The sequence below is a fragment of the Copidosoma floridanum genome, unplaced genomic scaffold (genome assembly GCF_036245765.1).
Source record: "Copidosoma floridanum isolate Cflo_tuat_1 unplaced genomic scaffold, Cflo_Japanese_pri ptg000030l, whole genome shotgun sequence".
Taxonomy (NCBI): Eukaryota; Metazoa; Arthropoda; class Insecta; order Hymenoptera; family Encyrtidae; genus Copidosoma; species Copidosoma floridanum.
The window spans coordinates 13214139-13231034 of record NW_028321907.1 but is presented as its reverse complement, the minus strand read 5'-3'; the positions used below and the strand labels follow the sequence as shown (position 1 = coordinate 13231034).

At 35.0% G+C, this 16896-nt stretch overlaps 2 protein-coding genes across 3 annotated transcripts; both read left to right on the top strand.

The window, feature by feature from the left end:
* Positions 1-227: 227 nt before the first annotated feature.
* Sra-1 (Cytoplasmic FMR1-interacting protein Sra-1) lies at positions 228-8584 on the top strand. 2 transcript variants are annotated; one of them, XM_089596290.1, is made up of 19 exons: positions 228-1133; positions 1217-1396; positions 1544-1725; positions 1809-2333; positions 2420-2624; positions 2698-2912; positions 2992-3122; positions 3200-3370; positions 3439-3521; positions 3745-3813; positions 4543-4616; positions 4696-5101; positions 5200-5399; positions 5472-6001; positions 6074-6168; positions 6243-6481; positions 6565-6712; positions 6934-6969; positions 7423-8584. In XM_089596290.1, exons 1-19 carry the CDS (start codon positions 924-926, stop codon positions 7633-7635), a joined length of 3912 nt encoding a protein of 1303 aa, XP_089452416.1. In that variant the 5' UTR covers positions 228-923; the 3' UTR covers positions 7636-8584. The 2 variants fall into 2 exon arrangements, with proteins under 2 accessions (XP_089452416.1, XP_089452417.1); XM_089596291.1 differs by lacking the exon at positions 6934-6969 and having other exon boundaries at positions 229-1133.
* Positions 8585-12793: 4209 nt separating this feature from the next.
* Positions 12794-16407, top strand: LOC106643090 (protein SPT2 homolog). Its single transcript, XM_014358079.2, has 5 exons — positions 12794-13254; positions 13340-13469; positions 13684-15129; positions 15217-15429; positions 15522-16407. Exons 1-5 carry the CDS (start codon positions 13057-13059, stop codon positions 15617-15619), a joined length of 2085 nt encoding a protein of 694 aa, XP_014213565.2. The 5' UTR covers positions 12794-13056; the 3' UTR covers positions 15620-16407.
* The last annotated feature ends 489 nt before the right edge of the window (positions 16408-16896 follow it).

Below are 16896 nucleotides of genomic sequence, written 5' to 3'. Positions count from 1 at the left end.
ATTGGAGCTCAGCTAAAGCGCCACTTACCCACGTAAATTTACGTAAGGTGGTGAATCTCGGAAGCTACGAGAGATGAGATCAGCGCCATCCCTACCCCTATGGTTATACATTGTGGTAAACATTTGAAGCTCCCAGATGTATTCCAATACCTCTGTATACCTATAGATATCCCCGTGTCAGTCAACACAACACAAGACAAGAGTCAGCTTCACCGCCATGTTGATGCTCAACTAATTTTATTTATGTCTCGTCTGTGTCTGCGGATCATGACTCACCAGTGACATGATCTAGTACCACGTTTTCCACTTTGTCATATTAACTGGTGTATGATATTCCTCGTCTTAACGATCAAGTGCGTAGAATTAGTCAAGGTGTGGAGTTTACCGCTAATTATCTCAAAACAATTTGATATAAACATTAAAACACACCCACGCTGTTGAGGCTTGTATATATAAGTATATACAAGTAAAAGCAACATTTTCGTCTGCATCGGGCGTCGTTGTGCTCGTTGTCTGCAGTGTCTGCACGCCAATACGCCATTCCTCTTGTCGGCGTTGCACTGCTGCACTGACAGTTTTTTTACTTGTAACAAATCAACAAAATACAACCCTTTTGTAATAACCCGATCACTACAGGAAATGTTAGTCGGTATAGGTGTACGTGTACATACTTATGTTGCTCATCGCAAATCGCAATGGATTTTTAAATGATGACGTGAACGTGAAGTGTACTCGATTAAATTCCAGTTCTCGTGCCAATATAGTCACGTACTGTTTGTATGCTGCATATACTCGTAAGCAATGTTCTTGTAAAGTCAAGTGAATGGTGTTTTTATGGGTAAACTTTTACGCACTGTAGCCCATCGCGACGTCATTGTCTATTGACACTGTAGTTCAGTGGATATTTACGCCAGGACGCGGTCATGGCTACTGACAAAGTGACATTATCCGACGCCCTGTCCAACGTGGACGTCCTCGACGAGTTCAATTTGCCCTACGAGCAGCCCTGCATCGAGGCACAGCCTTGCTCTGTCGTCTATCAGGTTAATTTTGACACCAACTTCGAGGACAGAAATGGATTTGTCACTGGCATTGCCAAGTACATCGAGGAAGCTACTGTTCATGCAAGTCTTGTGAGTTTCTTTTAATTTTTTTTTTTTCTTCTAATCGAAACATTTTTAAGGGTTCACGTTGCTAAGAACAATTTTATTTTTAGAACGAATTGCTGGAAGAGGGTCTGGAGCATGCAGTTATGCTCTATACATGGAGGTGTTGCTCCAGAGCTATACCACAGCCAAAGTCCAATGAGCAGCCCAACAGGGTTGAAATATATGAAAAGACTGTTGAGGTGCTAGCACCAGAAGTTAATAAATTACTCAACTTTATGTATTTTCAAGTGAGTCGTATTTTTGTTGTTGTAATTCTCAAAGTATTAAGACAGGCTTGTTCATCAATCTGATGTCAAATTTGATAATTATTATTAAAAAAGTCGATATGTAGGGATAGTGTGTATATAACTTAAGCAAACAATTATTAATTTCAGAGAAAAGCAATTGAAAGATTTTCAGCAGAGGTTAAAAGACTTTGTCATCAGGAAAAAAGAAAAGACTTTGTTTCAGAAGCATATCTATTGACACTGGGTAAATTTATTAACATGTTTGCAGTATTGGATGAACTGAAAAATATGAAATCTAGTGTGAAAAACGATTATTCTACTTATAGGAGGTAATTCAAGGCAATTTTTTGACTCACCATACCAAGTTAAGTAGGAAATATGTAACATAATTTCAACTTTACATTATTTTTAGGGCTGCCCAATTTTTAAAAGTCATGTCTGATTCTCAAACTCTCCAAGAATCTCAAAATTTATCAATGTTTCTGGCTACTCAGAATAAAATTAGGGATACCGTTAAAGAAAATTTGGAAAAAATTCAAGGCTACGAAGAGTTGTTGGCTGATGTTGTAAACATTTGTGTTCATATGTATGAGACTAAAATGTATCTAACGCCTAATGAGAAGCACATGTTGGTGAAAGTGATGGGATTTGGTCTTTTTCTGATGGACAGCGAATTGTGCAATATTAACAAGCTAGATCAGAAGAAGAAGGTAAAGTTAGATAGAATTGATAGAATTTTCAAGAACTTGGAAGTCGTGCCACTTTTTGGTGACATGCAAATTGCCCCGTTTAATTATATCAAAAGATCAAAGCACTTTGATGCTTCCAAATGGCCGTTATCCTCTTCTATCACTAGCATGAGTTCTCAGGCAGATTTGATGGTACATTTACCACAAATCCGCGAGGATCACGTTAAGTACATCAGTGAATTGGCTAGGTAATAGAGTTTTTTAAGTAATACATTTAATAAAACACATAAAAATTTTTTTTTTTTTTTATGGCCTTAAAACTTCTCTTGTGTAGGTACAGCAACGAGGTTACCACAACTTATAAAGATTGTGGCAGTGATACTGAGAATAGAGAAACTGCTGAATTGGCTCTGCGTGGTCTTCAGTTATTATCCCAATGGACAAGTGTTGTTACAGAATTGTATAGCTGGAAATTATTGCATCCAACTGACCATCACATGAACAAGGAATGTCCACAAGAAGCTGAGGAATATGAGAGGGTAAGATATTACTTTAAGGGATAAACTTTTGAATACTATGAGTTTTTTAAAATACATGAATTTGGTTTGGTAGGCTACTCGGTATAACTACACTGATGAAGAAAAGTTTGCCTTAATTGAAGTGATAGCTATGATTAAGGGTCTTCAAGTTTTGATGGCTCGTATGGAGACTGTTTTCGTTGATGCAATTCGTCGGAATATTTATGCTGAACTGCAAGATTTTGTACAGTTAGCATTGAGGGAACCTTTAAGAAAAGCTATCAAGAACAAAAAAGATTTAATCAGAAGGTACATACATCCATACAGTTATGTAAATTTTTATGAACTGAGTTAAGTAAAATATATTTTTTTTTTTTTATCATCTTAGTATTATTGTTTCGGTGAGAGAAACGTGTGCTGATTGGCATTTTGGAGTGGAGCCCACACTTGATCCTGCATTGAAAGGAAAGAAAGATCCAGATAATGGATTTGGTATTAAAGTGCCAAGAAGAAAAGTCGGTAAGTATAGTTAAAATTTTCTTCGAGTAACATTCATTTTAAAGCATTATGAAATAAAATTTTTTTAAATATTTAAGGGCCATCCTCAACTCAACTTTATATGGTGCGTACGATGCTTGAATCATTGATTGCTGATAAAAGTGGTGGTAAACGAACGCTAAGAAAAGACATCGATGGCCAATATCTTGTTCAAATCGATCAATTTCATAAAACCAGTTTCTATTGGAGTTACCTTCTAAATTTCAGTGGTAAGTACATTGAAGTACAAAAAACTACAACCATAAAACTTTTAAAACAATAATTCGAAATATTTCAGAATCTTTGCAAAACTGCTGTGATTTGTCACAACTGTGGTACAGAGAATTCTACCTTGAGATGACTATGGGCCGCAAAATACAGGTAAAAATAAAGCAAAGACATTAGTTTTATTCACCTAAGGAAAACTTACCGGAATAAATTCTTGATTGACAATTCTGTCAAATAATTAAACTATTTCGTTTCTTACTCAATTCTAATTCTTTTCTGTTATGAAAATTCACATCCTGTTTCATGTATGTCGACGCCTACGCTCCTTCCCATACGTTTATTACCTACTTTTTCTCCGACTGATTTTATGACTTAGAAATGCCAAGTGCGACACCAGCACAATGAGGAATGCAGCGATTTGATCACCATGGAAAAACGCATTCAGGTACTACTCTATTCGACTCAAAAAAAAAAAAAAAAAATCTGTCATCAACTCATTTAGTACCTAGTAGACGTATAATTATTTATGTATTCCTAGTACCATATGTATATATTTATGGTGTTGCACGACAAGGGCGAGTGGGACTTTGTTCTTACTGCACCACGTAGTTGAAATGTTTACACCAGTGTTTTAGTTGTATGAGTAATGTTGAAATATAATTTTATTCCTTAGAACAGGTCTGTAGATTAAGTATATGTTAAGATTGATCTATCAAAACAGCACAGAAAAGATAAACATTACGTTGATAGCCATACTTAGATTTAATTTTCACAAGCATAATCCAACCATATAAAAATAACAAAACTTCATACCTGCAACATAATTAGTGATAAAAATATTCGGAAGCAAGTAACTGAAGTTTTTTTGCTTAATACTTTTTCTCTTTGCTGTCTTAGTTTATTTATTGTACGTAGTTGATCTAAACGTAATGTAGAATTATTCTTTTCAACGTACTTTTTAGTAATTTAGTAATTTTAGTAATTAATTACAAGATGTGTGGCAATAATTGAACAAATTATTATGAGTGCAGTCTACACACCTTTGCACTAAAGCCAATGTAAAATTGTGTATAAAAATATTTCATCATGGATCATTGTTTTTCTCGTCGTACTAACGTGCAACAAAGTTTTTTTTTTTTTTTGTTTTTAACTGAAACATTTTGTTTAATTACAGTTTCCGATCGAAATGTCAATGCCTTGGATTCTAACAGATCACATTTTAAGAAGCAAAGAGCCATCAATGATGGAGTGCGTACCAAAGAAATTTTTGAGTACAGATGATTTACTCTTGACGCTTTCAACTAAACATTTGGCCTAATTTTTCTAGATACGTCCTTTACCCATTGGATCTGTACAACGACAGTGCGCTATATGCCCTAACGATATTCCGCAAGCAATTTCTGTACGACGAGGTCGAGGCTGAGGTAAATCTCTGTTTCGATCAATTCGTCTACAAGCTGAGCGAACAGATATTTGCCCACTACAAGCAGCTGGCATCCAGTATTTTGCTGGACAAGCGATTCCGAGTCGAGTGCTTAGCTGCCGGCGCCTATATTCTCTCATATCCGCGTGCCAATCGATATGAAACGCTTTTAAAACAGAGGCACGTACAGTTACTCGGGCGCAGTATTGATTTAAACAAACTGATTACGCAGCGGATTAATGCCGATATGCAGAAATCGCTAGATTTGGCCATCAGCAAGTTCGAGTCGGGAGATATAACTGGTGTTATTGTAAGTCAACTGCTGTATGATTTGTTGATCAACGATCTTATCTTATGATAAAACATAGTTTCTAAATTAATGTTTTTTTTTTTTTTTTTACTATACAGGAACTCGAAGGATTGCTACAAGTTAATCGTTTGACGCATAAATTATTAAGCAAATGGCTCGCACTCGACGAGTATGATTCTATGTTTAGAGAAGCAAATCACAATGTCTTAGCGCCGTACGGTCGCATTACGCTGCACGTCTTTTGGGAGTTGAATTATGACTTCTTGCCTAATTACTGTTACAATGCTGCTACAAACAGGTAGAGTAATTTTTTCTAATGTTCTTCATTATCGTGCTATGTGCATTCACTCATAGACTTTCTTCTCATTAGGTTTGTAAAGTGCCGAGGTTTGCAATTTGTACAACCGGTTCACCGCGATAAACCACCACAAATGTCCCATCACTACCACTGGGGTAGCAAACAATTAAATTTGGCCTATAACACGCAGTACGGCCAATACACGGGCTTTGTTGGTCCGCAACACTTCCGCACTATGTGCAAACTTCTCGGCTATCAGGGAATAGCAGTGGTGATGGAGGAACTACTGAAAATCGTCAAGTCCTTGATCCAAGGCAGCCTCCTACAGTTCACCAAAACTTTGATGGAGGCAATGCCAAAAGTGTGCAAGCTTCCACGTTACGACTACGGCTCTCCTGGCGTCTTGGGTTACTATCATGCTCAGCTCAATGACATCGTTCAGTATCCAGACGCCAAAACCGAGTTGTTCCACAATTTCCGTGAATTCGGCAATATCATTCTATTTTGCCTACTGATGGAGCAGGCTCTCTCTCAAGAAGAAGTCTGCGATCTTTTGCACGCGGCGCCCTTCCAAAACATCCTACCGCGACCTTACTGCAAAGGTAAGTGCTGGTTCAAGTGTTTACGTCAATCCTAATTAATCATATAAAAAAAACAATCACGTTCCAATTCAGAGGGAGAAAAGCCAGAGACCAAACAGAAGAGACTGGAAGCCAAGTATGCTGCGCTTCAAATTGTACCTAACGTTGATAAACTTGGAACAGCTAAAGTAAGCGCAAAACGTTTTTCGTCTACCAAGAGGATAATTTATGAATTATATTGTCAAATTTTTTCATTTTCCAGCAAGCCATGATAGCCAGAGAAGGAGATTTGTTAACTCGTGAGAGGCTCTGCTGTGGCTTGTCTATTTTTGAAGTCGTACTTAGCAGATTGCGTAGCTTTCTAGATGACCCAATTTGGGTGGGACCACCACCAGCTAATGGTGTTATAAACATTGATGAATGTACTGAATTTCATAGACTGTGGAGCGCCCTCCAGTTTGTTTATTGCATTCCAGTTGGAGAGACTGAATTTACTGTAGAGTAAGTGATTTTTTAAACTGTCTGGATTAGCAAAAATTATCTCGGAGCAAAGTAACATTGAGCATTTTGTAAATAATTTTCAGAGAATTATTTGGTGAAGGCTTACACTGGGCCGGGTGTGCAATGATTGTTCTTCTTGGTCAACAGCGACGATTTGAGACTCTAGACTTTTGTTATCACATTTTACGAGTACAACGAGTTGATGGAAAGGATGAGAACGTCAAGGGAATTGTGAGTATCATGTTCTTTTAAGTAATTCCGTATTTATCGATTAATAAAATAAACAATGAATGCATTGACAATCCAAGTATAAACATGACTAACTTTGCATTAAAATTGAAGCCCTAATCATAAGTAACGTCAAAAAACGTTAGTACATGTTTATCAAAATGCTCGACCTTAAAATATATATGTAAGTGTAATTTGTAATTTTGTGTATTTTGCGGAAACAGCGGTTTGATGGGAAAGATCATAACAGCAAAGGAATTGTATGTATTAAAACCGTTGACGTAGATATTACAACTTAGATTTATTGTGATTTTTCAAATCATCATGCTAGTGTCTCATCGTTAGTGTGAAGTCATGATTCAATCATTCGTAATCAATAAAATTTCCTTTATGATTTTCGTAAACTTCACCTTACTAAGAAAATTATTATTCATCAAATCGATGTATAAATGGATGCCCAGATTAAAATTTATTTCTTAATTTTTGTTTACTTGTTCAGAACAAGAATACCAATGCCTTTGGTATTCAAAGCAATGAACATAAATGTAACGTGCTATCAGTCAATTCAACACATGGTTTCTTCCAAGATATCATTAATAGCAGCTCATTTTTCCGATTGCTCGATCTATTACTTTTACTCGTTCATTTGAAAATGTTGAAGCTACATGCGCTCCAAAAAAATGTTTACCAAAAGTAAAATCATTGATTTTCAGCACTTGAAGCGCATGGTGGACAGAATCAGGCGCTTTCAGGTTCTGAACTCGCAAATCTTCGCCGTGTTGAACAAGTACCTGAAGAGCGGCGACGGTGATGCTTCGAGCGTCGAGCATGTAAGATGTTTTCCACCCCCGATTCACCCATCGTTGGCCCACATACAACAACATTATCACACACCCGAGTATATGAGACAAATGAATCAACAGTAAAATAAAAACAAATAACAGTCGTCAATACCGGACCACGAAGAATTCTTCCTGAGTTAGTGCAAATGAAAGTGGCACTTGTTTTTCTGGAGGATGCGTTTTATAACTTATATCATAAATAACTGAGTTATTGTCTCTATGACTTTATTTATGCATAAATTTTACACCTTACATCTTATAATGTGCACAATTAATTTTTACGTAAATTACTAGATTTTAACACAAAAGTATTAAAATAGTGTCTTTTATGAATCGTTTACGGTTGAAAGATTAAGTTTATGTTTAACAACTTGTCCCTCAATCAAAAAATGTCTTAAATTTATGTTTACAACTGTAGTGATGTTACTACTATCAAGGCTTCAGTAGCTTATTACCGAGGCCAGAATCGATAAACATTTATCGTTTCTTAAACTGTTTTTCAGTTTTTTTGTGCAAGTGTTTGAATCAATTCGAGAAATGGAAAGAAAAAAAGACTACTAGCTAAGTCTGCTTTTGGCATATTGATTGAAATTATTTTCTAATATGTATATTATTAATCGAATTTGTTATATTTTGTTTTTGGATGTCGAGATAAGTGTCATTCAACAGACCAATCGCTTTTATACATTAATAACAATCAAAATAAATGCAAGGAAGAATAAGACATGTTGGCATATTTAAATTCATTCTTTGAATAATCATATTTGTTCAATAAAATGCTTGAAAATTTAATTTATTCTTCAATGCATCCTATAATAAACAATACAGTTAAATCTTTGCTTGTGTACGCCAACTGGTTCCACTTCCTATTCTTCCTTCTTTTAAATCAGATGAAATAAGTACTAAGAAGTATTACCTCAAATCAAAAATGGGAAATGAAATTTTTTTCAATGAGAAATAATTGTTAAGTAATTAAAAACTGTAAATACATTCATAAAACTTCCAGCATTAAACGTTTTTAATATCTTGGAAATGTAGTTCATTATTTATTTATTAGATCATTATATGAAAAAAATTAAATGTAGTATATATTGCATACATGTAATAAACTTATTCTTGAATTTATTTGAAATTCTGTATTTCAAACAATAGAAAAATACTTTGGATTGATCTATCACTATCACACTATCTGATTATTATGACATGGTTGTCACGATCATCCTTCCCAGATTTTTCTTTCATTTTCATGCCCCGGTTTTTATAACTAATTAAATGGCTCTACTGTAAGTAGTAATAATATTTTGGATCAGCGCCATCTAGCGTTGCGGATTTCTGAACTAAAAAGTGGCCCTAAACTTCTGAAACCGAGCTTTAGCGCGTAGAGCCATTTAGTAAATTATAAACCAGCCGCAACTTAATATGAGAGATATAAAATGAAAAAATAACGAGACATGTGTTTTTGGCGGCAAGTTAACAATTTATCTTTTACTCGAAAATTCATCTTCAAAAGTATAAATACATATTAGGTCAATTTTTAGTAGAAAATAGATTGTTAACTTGCCGCCAAAAACACGTATATCGTTATTTTTTCATTTTATAGCTCCATCATGAGTTGCGGCTGGTTTATAATTGACTAAATGGCTCTGATCCTGATTGCTCTGATTCAGAATTTTAGGAGCCACTTTTGGCCAAAAAACAAAGACCGCTAGATGGCGCTGATCCAAATAACTAATACTATACTTACAGTCGAGACACTTTGTTAACTATAAACCAGCCGCAAATAATCTTATAAATAGATAATAAATAGTTGACATTTTTTATGCTACTTGCGGCAAGTTTACAATTTATCTTTAAGCCAAAAATCGACATGTAAAAGCATAAATATTCTAATTATCTTATGTGGCTTATAAAATCAACAATATTCACAAACTTACAATTTACATCGACTAGTCGATGAGGAACGATCCCATTTGTATCATTATCGGTATAGCGGGGACCTAACTTACCTGTCACAGTACCGACGGTCCGTAGAGCTTAGTAAACGAAATCCTTACTATGGGTGTATTCCGCAAATGCTGCCAGCAGTTAAGTTACGTAGGTCGTGGTAACGCCGCATGGTCGGGCAGCGCTAGCGTCAACCTGTACTAACTGTCGGTGGGTTCCGCATGTCAACAAACTTTGATATTTTTTACTGTTTTCTCTCCCATGCCATCTGATATTTCGGAGTTTGTTGACATGCGGAACCCACCGACAGTTAGTACAGGTTGACGCTAGCGCTACCCGACCATGCGGCGTTACCACGACCTACGTAACTTAACTGCTGGCAGCATTTGCGGAATACACCCGTAGTCCGCAGGCTAAGTATACGTCCTTAACCGCCTTTTTCACTAACGTTTAGAATAATGATTGAGACAATCAATGATTGTCTCATGAGTTTTTGTATAAAGTTCAATTTATACAAATAAGTTGGTAAATATAGGCACACATGATTAATATTTAAACATTTTAAGCTGTATAAATATATAACATAGATTCCAAATATGCATTATTACCGCTGGAATATGCTAACAAAACCAAATATCCGTCTTTCTCACCCAGCAAAATAAACGGTATCTGTGTAATCCTGTATCAATTTATTGCACACATGCGAAATGTTCAATGACAGTAAACAATGACATAATTTCAAACTTTACTTTTAACTCTTCATTTCACACGTAATTTTACAATGCAATTGATAAATTATTATTCATACAAAAGTATTAATATTCTTATAGGAGGTCGATTTTCAGGCAAAAGATTATTTGTAAACTTGCCGTAGACAGCACAGCCAATGTCATCTTTTTATTTTCTATCTACACAACTAGTTGCGGCTGGTTTTAGCGTTTCAGATTTCTAAACTAAAAAGTGGCCCTAAAATTCTGAAGGAAAGCTTTAGATATTTTAGGCCCTAGAGCCATGTTGTCAATTATAAACCAGCCGCAACTTATTTGACAGATACAAAATGAAAATTCAACATTTTTTGTGCTGTTTGCGGCAAGTTTACAATTTATCTATTACTCGAAAGTATACATATATAGGAGGTTAATATTCGTATAAAACATACACTGCAAACTTGCCGCAAGTAGCACAAACATCGTTAATTATTTATTTTGTATCTATTTCAAGAGTTGCGGCTGGTTTATAAGTGACTAAATGGCTCTAGGGCTAAGCTGCCTAAAGCTCTCCTTCAGAATTTCAGAAGCAATTTTTGGCCAAAAAAATCACGACCGCTAGATGGCGCTGATCCAAATGATTATTTTACTATACTTATACTAGAGCCATTTAATCATTTGTAAACCAGCCGCAACTAATTTCGTAGATACAAAATAAATAGTTAAAGATAATTGTGCTACTTGCGGCAAGTTTGCAGTGTATGTTTTATACGAATATCAACCTCATATATATTTATACTTTTGGGTGATAGATGAATTGTAAACTTGCCGCCAATAGTGCGAACAATGTTCACTTTTTATTTTGTATTTATCAAATTAGTTGCGGCTGGTTTACAAATGATTAAATGGCTCTAGTATAAGTATAAACATCGTTAATTATTTATTTTGTATCTATTTCAAGAGTTGCGGCTGGTTTATAAGTGACTAAATGGCTCTAGGGCTAAGCTGCCTAAAGCTCTCCTTCAGAATTTCAGAAGCAATTTTTGGCCAAAAAAATCACGACCGCTAGATGGCGCTGATCCAAATGATTATTTTACTATACTTATACTAGAGCCATTTAATCATTTGTAAACCAGCCGCAACTAATTTCGTAGATACAAAATAAATAGTTAAAGATAATTGTGCTACTTGCGGCAAGTTTGCAGTGTATGTTTTATACGAATATCAACCTCATATATATTTATACTTTTGGGTGATAGATGAATTGTAAACTTGCCGCCAATAGTGCGAACAATGTTCACTTTTTATTTTGTATTTATCAAATTAGTTGCGGCTGGTTTACAAATGATTAAATGGCTCTAGTATAAGTATAGTAAAATAATCATTTGGATCAGCGCCATCTAGCGGTAGTGATTTTTTTGGCCAAAAATTGCTTCTGAAATTCTGATGGAGAGCTTTAAGCAGCTTAGCCCTAGAGCCGTTTAATCACTTATAAACCAGCCGCAACTATTGAAATAGATACAAAATAAATAATAAACGATGTTTGTGCTGTTTGCGGCAAGTTTACAATTTATCTGTTACCCGAAAGTGTAGATATAAGGGAGGTCGATATTGGTGTAAAACATACACTGCAAACTTGCCGCAAGTAGCACAAACAATGTTATCTTTTTATTTTGTATTTACTAAATTAGTTGCGGCTGGTTTATAATTGATCAAATGGCTCTAGGGCTAAGCTGCCTAAAGCTCTCTTTCAGAATTTCAGAAACAATTTTTGGCCAAAAAAATCACTACCGCTAGATGGCGCTGACCCAAATGATTATTACTACTTGTAGTAGAGCCATTTGATCAATTTTAAACCAGCCGCAACTAATTTAGTAAATACAAAATAAAAAGATAACATTGTTTGTGCTACTTGCGGCAAGTTTGCAGTGTATGTTTTACACCAATATCGACCTCCCTTATATCTACACTTTCGGGTAACAGATAAATTGTAAACTTGCCGCAAACAGCACAAACATCGTTTATTATTTATTTTGTATCTATTTCAATAGTTGCGGCTGGTTTATAAGTGATTAAACGGCTCTAGGGCTAAGCTGCTTAAAGCTCTCCATCAGAATTTCAGAAGCAATTTTTGGCCAAAAAAATCACTACCGCTAGATGGCGCTGATCCAAATGATTATTTTACTATACTTATACTAGAGCCATTTAATCATTTGTAAACCAGCCGCAACTAATTTGATAAATACAAAATAAAAAGTGAACATTGTTCGCACTATTGGCGGCAAGTTTACAATTCATCTATCACCCAAAAGTATAAATATATATGAGGTTGATATTCGTATAAAACATACACTGCAAACTTGCCGCAAGTAGCACAATTATCTTTAACTATTTATTTTGTATCTACGAAATTAGTTGCGGCTGGTTTACAAATGATTAAATGGCTCTAGTATAAGTATAGTAAAATAATCATTTGGATCAGCGCCATCTAGCGGTCGTGATTTTTTTGAGAAAATGAATACCGCTAGATGGCGCTGATTCACATAATTTACTTTTTATTATTTTCAATTAGCTGACTGCTGGCACTGCTGGCAGCGCTAGCAGAATACAACCAAAAAATCGTCCAATGTGTCAGTCGCGTCAGAGTCTTTCATTATAAAATAAGGTAAATAAATACCTTAAATAAGTGCGTTACAATCAATGTGTAGAAAGGCCAATTGTATACGGTAGAAGAACATCTGTTGAACGTCAGGTCGAGGAGTCGAGCTCCAGAAAGCGGTGACCTAAGCGACAGCTGGTTTTCTGGCAACGTGAACAAAGCATACAAGATCAACCACTCAACCAGACTGTCAGGATGGATTTTGGTAAGCTGCTGACTATTGCTCAGCAAAACAGTAATTATAAGCCCAAGGCATCTTGTGAGGCCAAGTTAACTCCACCTAAGAAAGAGTCCAAGAAGTCTAAACAGTTGTCTGACAACATCAAGAAGTTCCTGGCTAAGAGAGAAGAAGAAGATAGACTGAAGGCTTTGGAGGAGAAGAAAAAGAAAGAGGCAAGTGTTTTTTCCTTGCTTCATCGTTCTTCAGTCTGAATGAGATTATTCACAGTTGTCATTTAGTATGGTCTTGTAATTGTAGGATTTTTTGGCTCTGAGGGATCAGAAGGCACATAATCGTATCAGTAAGCATTTAAAAGTCTGTAAAGCAGCCAACAAATCTGTTATTGCTGATGCTATTGACAATGAAAACACCGCTATTACAATTGCAGGTGAGTTATTTTATATTAAGAACTAAATCAGCAATGTTTTAGAGATTCATGTTTATTTATTTATTTATTTTTTTGTTGACCAAAAAGTAGATATATTTATGTAATGGTCTTCATTGTTTGAGGTTAGAATTGTAGTTATGCCATGTTATACCCATATGCAAATCGAAATTTCATTAGGAATTTTTGTATTCATTCAGTGCTTTGTTAATTTAAGGACCAGCACAGTGTGACGAAGATGATTATGGATATGTTTCTCAAGAAGCATCTGCGTTGTATGATAAATTGATGAATAAATACAATTCTCTGCCTCCGGAGAAGCCTTTATTCAGTAATGATGGTAAAAAAATTGTAAAAGACATAGCGTCAACAAAGGACAGAGTTAAACAAGCTCTGAAGCAACAAGCAATTGAAGAATCTCAACCGCACAGGAGGAAAAGAAGACATAAAAATTCTGAATCTGGTGGGAAAATAAAAGATGAAAATGAGTCTGAGGATAGAGAAGGGGATAAGGAAACAGAAAAAGATAGAGACAGAGAGAGAGAAAGAGAACCAGAAAAAGAAGAAAAACCTCGGCCTAAAAAAAGACGCATGCCCCCACCTTTGGAGTTTACAGAGCTTCTAAAAATTGCCGAGAAAGTAAAGAATGAGCCAATTAAAATTGAACCAAAACCAAAACCTAATCCTGATGCAGAAAGATTAATGACCAAAAAGCAAATGCAAGAGTATGCAAAAGAGAAAGAATGGCGAGAAAGGAAAGAACAACGCCGTTTGGAAGGTCAAAAATCAGCACATACCTCAAATGACAGTGGTTCTTGTAAGCCTTTGTCTTTTGTTAAGTCTGTAGTAAAGCCAAGCAGTAGTAAAACTGCTGGTGATGTTCTCGAAAAGACTGCTATAAAATCACTGCCACCAATTTCTAAAAAACCAAGTGACAGACCTGCTGATAGGAGCAGCTTTACAAACAAGCCTATTGAAAAGAGCAACAGTATGCAAAGATCCACCGAGAAAAGTAGTAGCATGTACAAGCCTACCGAGAAAAGTAATAGCTCATATAAACCAATTGATAAAAATAATGGCTCCTACAAGCCTACGGAGAAAACAAATGGCTCATACAAGCCCACGGAAAAAAGTAACACTTCATACAAGGCCACCAACAGAAGTAATGACGTATCCAGGTCTGCAGATAGGAGTAAACTTCTAGAAAAATCTTCCAACAGTAGCAGAACTGCCGAAAAAAGTAATACTATCACTAAAAGTGTGCCAAAAGTTTCTGAAAAAGACGAAATAGCTGAGGAACGCAGAAAGTTGCAAGAAGAAAAACTCAAGTTGGAAGAAATACGGCGTTCCATTGAAGAGGAAAAGAAGAAACTTCAAAAAATCAAAAAGGTTGAAAATAGCAGGCCAAACAGCTTTGCCTCACAAAAATCTGCAAGTGGCCACAATAGTAGTAAGCTCAAAGAATCAGTCAAACCTTCCTCATCGTTATCAAAGAGTGGTCCATCCAAGCAAGTTTCGTCAAGTGCCGTAAAAACAAGACCTTTCTCACCAGCTGATGTTAGACCAAGACAATTTCCTCCTGCTGATGTTAAGCCAAGACAGTTTCCACCTCCAGATGTAAGACCATTAAAACCAAAATCTTCAAAACTCAAAGTAAATAAGCGTAAGTTTTGACAAAATTTTAGTATTAATAGATACTTTTTTTTTATAATAAATTCTTTTTCTAATATATCATTTAATCCATACGCAGGTCGGATTTATGATGATGAGGATGATTATGATTCGGAGTTGGACGACTTCATTGATGATGGTCCAATAGACGAACATGAAGATTACAGCAAGTACATTAGTGAAATATTTGGGTACGATAAAAGCAAATACCGAGACTTCGATGATGATGACGCTGTCATGGAGAGTAACTTTGCTCAACAGTTAAAGGAAGAATTTGTATCTACCAAACAAGGTATACATTTGTTTGAAATAGTGATAATGTGTAACATTTGTTATATAATAAAATTTCATATTCATTTTTTAATTTTTTCCATTCTATTTTAGGAATACTGGAAGACTTGGAAGACATGAGAAAAGAATCAATGGAAAAAAAACGGAAAAAACAGCTTCTCGAACAATTAAAGAAAAAACGGAAATCGTAACAAACATTTAATGCAAGACAACCGCTGTTTTAAAGTATCTGGACAAGTAAAAAAAAATATTGATAAATGAGTATTTTTATACGTCATGAATGATATTTCTTTGAAAGTACTTTAAATACTTTTATAATCAAGTGTAGGATGACATCTAAACTGTATTATACGTGATGTACAGAAATAGTTTTTACTTTTTTCAAGGAAAAAAGAATTATTAACTGCAATCATGTTAACCAACTTTGCTTTCAGCTGATACATTAAAATACTGATTTATACACAATGATGTTTCGATAAGTTATACTAGATACAGATAAAGTATTTTCAACTAGAATAAAATTGAAAGGGTTTGAGAAGTTGTTAAGGCTGCAAATAAAAATAACGAGAGAGTAAAAATCTCACAACCTATACAGATTTTTCAAAACTTTATTCAAACTTCAACTTATTACACTTTGAATTTATTTCAAGTCACAAAATTAATCTGTAAATTAATATATTCATTGAAGAAAAATTGTATACGAAATTTTAAAACTTGATTTATTACTGTGAAATATTTTTATCTGAGGGTCAAGTTATCAACTTATTGAAATTCATGAAATTTTCCAAATTAAAATCGTTAAACGCTTCAGATGAAATGCACAAGTGCAATAAACATTGCACGTTCCTTAACAGTCATTATTGTAACTGTTTATTAAATATATTTTTGACTTATGTGATAAAAGATCAAAACTGTTCTTAGTTGTATCGAAATTGTTAACGACCATTTATTTTATGGACGGATTAAATACTTTATTGAATTAAAGACAATTAAGTACCTAAATCTGCGTTTTTTATTTCTAGATTAGAATTCATGTAACGTAACATTTCAAATCAATTTAAAATTCATCAATAAATATACTCTTGCTTGTTGCACGAATAAAAATAATAAGTGTTTAAAAAAGACCCTCCCCAAACGAGTGTCAAATTATTCACCAATATACATCCCAAGTGGCTGATATGTATAGGGAATCGAGTGAATGTTTAGCTGCGTGTACACAGGTGAACAAATACTACGAATTCCGGCCATTGAGACGTATTACTTACTCGTCTAGATAGTCCCCGAGGAAGGCACGTCATCAGTTAAAATAGTTAAAACAGCTATGGTTGTTTTAGACTTAAAAAGTAAAGTTCGATGTAATGAAATTGTAATCAAAGCGGGTAAATCAAGAGCATGGACACTCGAAATTTCTAAAAACACAATCTTATTCCCTTCCTTCATTATTGCATATGTTGTCTGGAAAAAAAAA

Bases quoted from the DNA above. Each gene is read 5' to 3' on its own strand.
- Sra-1 (XM_089596290.1), top strand. From the start codon at position 924: ATGGCTACTGACAAAGTGACATTATCCGACGCCCTGTCCAACGTGGAC. The intron at 2,334-2,419 runs GTAATAGAGTTT...TCTCTTGTGTAG, and splicing joins TACATCAGTGAATTGGCTAG to GTACAGCAACGAGGTTACCA. The intron at 6,002-6,073 runs GTAAGTGCTGGT...GTTCCAATTCAG, and splicing joins ACCGCGACCTTACTGCAAAG to AGGGAGAAAAGCCAGAGACC.
- LOC106643090 (XM_014358079.2), top strand. From the start codon at position 13,057: ATGGATTTTGGTAAGCTGCTGACTATTGCTCAGCAAAACAGTAATTAT. The intron at 13,255-13,339 runs GCAAGTGTTTTT...TTGTAATTGTAG, and splicing joins AGGAGAAGAAAAAGAAAGAG to GATTTTTTGGCTCTGAGGGA. The intron at 13,470-13,683 runs GTGAGTTATTTT...TGTTAATTTAAG, and splicing joins CACCGCTATTACAATTGCAG to GACCAGCACAGTGTGACGAA.